The sequence below is a fragment of the Austrofundulus limnaeus genome, unplaced genomic scaffold (assembly GCF_001266775.1).
Source record: "Austrofundulus limnaeus strain Quisiro unplaced genomic scaffold, Austrofundulus_limnaeus-1.0 Scaffold226, whole genome shotgun sequence".
Classification (NCBI taxonomy): Eukaryota; Metazoa; Chordata; class Actinopteri; order Cyprinodontiformes; family Rivulidae; genus Austrofundulus; species Austrofundulus limnaeus.
In genome coordinates this window covers 310459-312434 of record NW_013952628.1, presented here as the reverse complement: position 1 = coordinate 312434, position 1976 = coordinate 310459, and the positions used below count along the sequence as shown (strand labels likewise).

Here is a 1976-nt window from a genome sequence, read left to right as displayed (position 1 = left end):
CTATCTTTCTAATTCTCTCTCTGTTTTTCTCTCTGTCTCTATTTTCTCTTCACTTAAAAAAAGTCACTGATGATGAAGAAATAAATAAACTAAATAAACTAATATTTGTTTTCGTTTTCTAATGAAGTGACACAAAAAAAAGGTCACTGGGTAGCATATTAGCATTTTTTATGTTAAAACTGCAGTTTGTGCCTTCAGGATCCCTGTGTAACGTCAGCGTTTTTAATTCTCCTCCTTTCTGTCAGTGTTTCTCTCTTGGCCAATCTGCCGGAGGACAAGCTAAGCAAAATCGTGGACTGCCTGGAGGTGGTAAGTTATTCTGTCAGACTATCTATATTTCTACCAGAGGGACAATTTGAGTTTTTGCATGTATTGCACAACTTTCTGGCAGCTCCTGGGAGCCAGCATGTTGCAGATAGCTGCTGTCAAAATATCATTACCATTTGGCCGTATACCATTACCACATGTCAGCATAATCACTGCAGCTCCGGTTGGCAAGAAACTCACAAATTACCGTGTTGATGAACAGAGGCAATATTATTCCTGTCATCGCCGTAGGCTGGATATTGTTACTGTAATTATTTGACTAAGGCCCCGGAAAGTGTTTATTCAAACGGAGGGACGAGTGATTTCTCAAAGATGTGCGAGAAACGGGCCGTGAGACGATAACGACTGTGTGTGTGACAGAATGTGTGTGGAAACGAGGCCGACCTCGGTTCTGCAGGAACATTGGATTTCCGCTGGAAAAAACCCCAAAAAGACAAAGCATCGGATCAAAAAGTGCTTTCCTCGGCATTTTTTCACAAAGAAAACTTCAAGGACAGTCGTCGCTTTTGTCGCCCCTCCTGCTGTTCCTCATTCAGTCGTTCTGATGAGTTTTATTCTCCCGCCTCTCAGTGCTTCAGCATATTGCACTAAAAATCCTTCAAATGTGGATAAAAGCATAAAAATTAGCTTGAATGTTTTTCATGTTTCCCATTAGCCACTTGAATTTCAAGATGGTGGACATTTTCCAAGATGGACGCCACTTTTGAGCCTTTTAAACCAATTGTTGCCAGCAGTCATCCAGGACATGGAAAATTAAAAGAAACGAGAGGAAACAACTGGAGTTTTTTTCTGTAGCTGTTTCAAAATTTAAACTGCAGCAGTTTGGTATCACTATTCCAAATCACGTGTCAAACTCAAGGCTCTCAATTCACAGTGAGCCCCCCACCTCCCCCATCCCAAAAAATAGTATGAAAATTGTTTTTATAACGGTGGTAAACTTTAAATTTGCAATTAAATGCAAGAAAATAAAGAAATTTAAAAGGTGAGAGATACTATTATTATTAAGTTAGTTTACTTATTATTAACCGAGCAATTTTGTTGGGTAGCACAGTATTAAACGGCCTGTGACATGCTTATCCTTCAAATACAAAAAAGTCAAAGAAAACGGTTTTATTTAAGAAAATTGGCATAATACACATTATTTTACCCATTTTGCCTCATATCTGGCATATTTTCATTTGAATTTGGCTCAGCAAAGTGAAACAGGAAGTGACATCAAAGGGAACTCTTTAAGAAAAGAAACTCTCTAGTCATTGTTTATTGAAACAATCTTATTTAAACTCTTCATCTCTGATAGTGTCTCCAAATAATCTAAAGAATCAGATTCTTCTCTAATTATTGTAGCATCGCTCTGTTTACCTGCAGACGTTCCCCTTTGACATCACTTCCTGTTTCTTCACATGCAAATATCTCAACAAGTGTTCATCTCAATGGTGTGAAATTTGTTTTGCAACATGTTATCAATGTTCTCTTTCCAAAAACGCATTCACATTTATCACAAAAATTTGATGTCACAGGCCCTTTAAATAAGTTAAACCGGCATTGACCATAAACTACACTCACCGGCCACTTTATTAGGTACACCACGCTAGTAACGGGTTGGACCCCCTTTTGCCTTCAGAACTGCCTCAATTCTTCGTGGCATAGAT

The 1976-nt window shown here is 38.4% G+C and overlaps 1 protein-coding gene across 3 annotated transcripts in view; it reads left to right on the top strand.

Moving 5' to 3' along the window:
* The window catches only part of prkg2 (protein kinase cGMP-dependent 2), a 37650-nt gene that overhangs the window by 15476 nt on the left and 20198 nt on the right, over window positions 1–1976 (top strand). For all 3 annotated transcript variants that reach the window (XM_014019675.1, XM_014019674.1, XM_014019676.1), the window contains one exon: window positions 246–309. In XM_014019675.1, the coding sequence (XP_013875129.1) occupies window positions 246–309 (64 nt within the window). The remainder of the gene's footprint in view (window positions 1–245; window positions 310–1976) is intronic.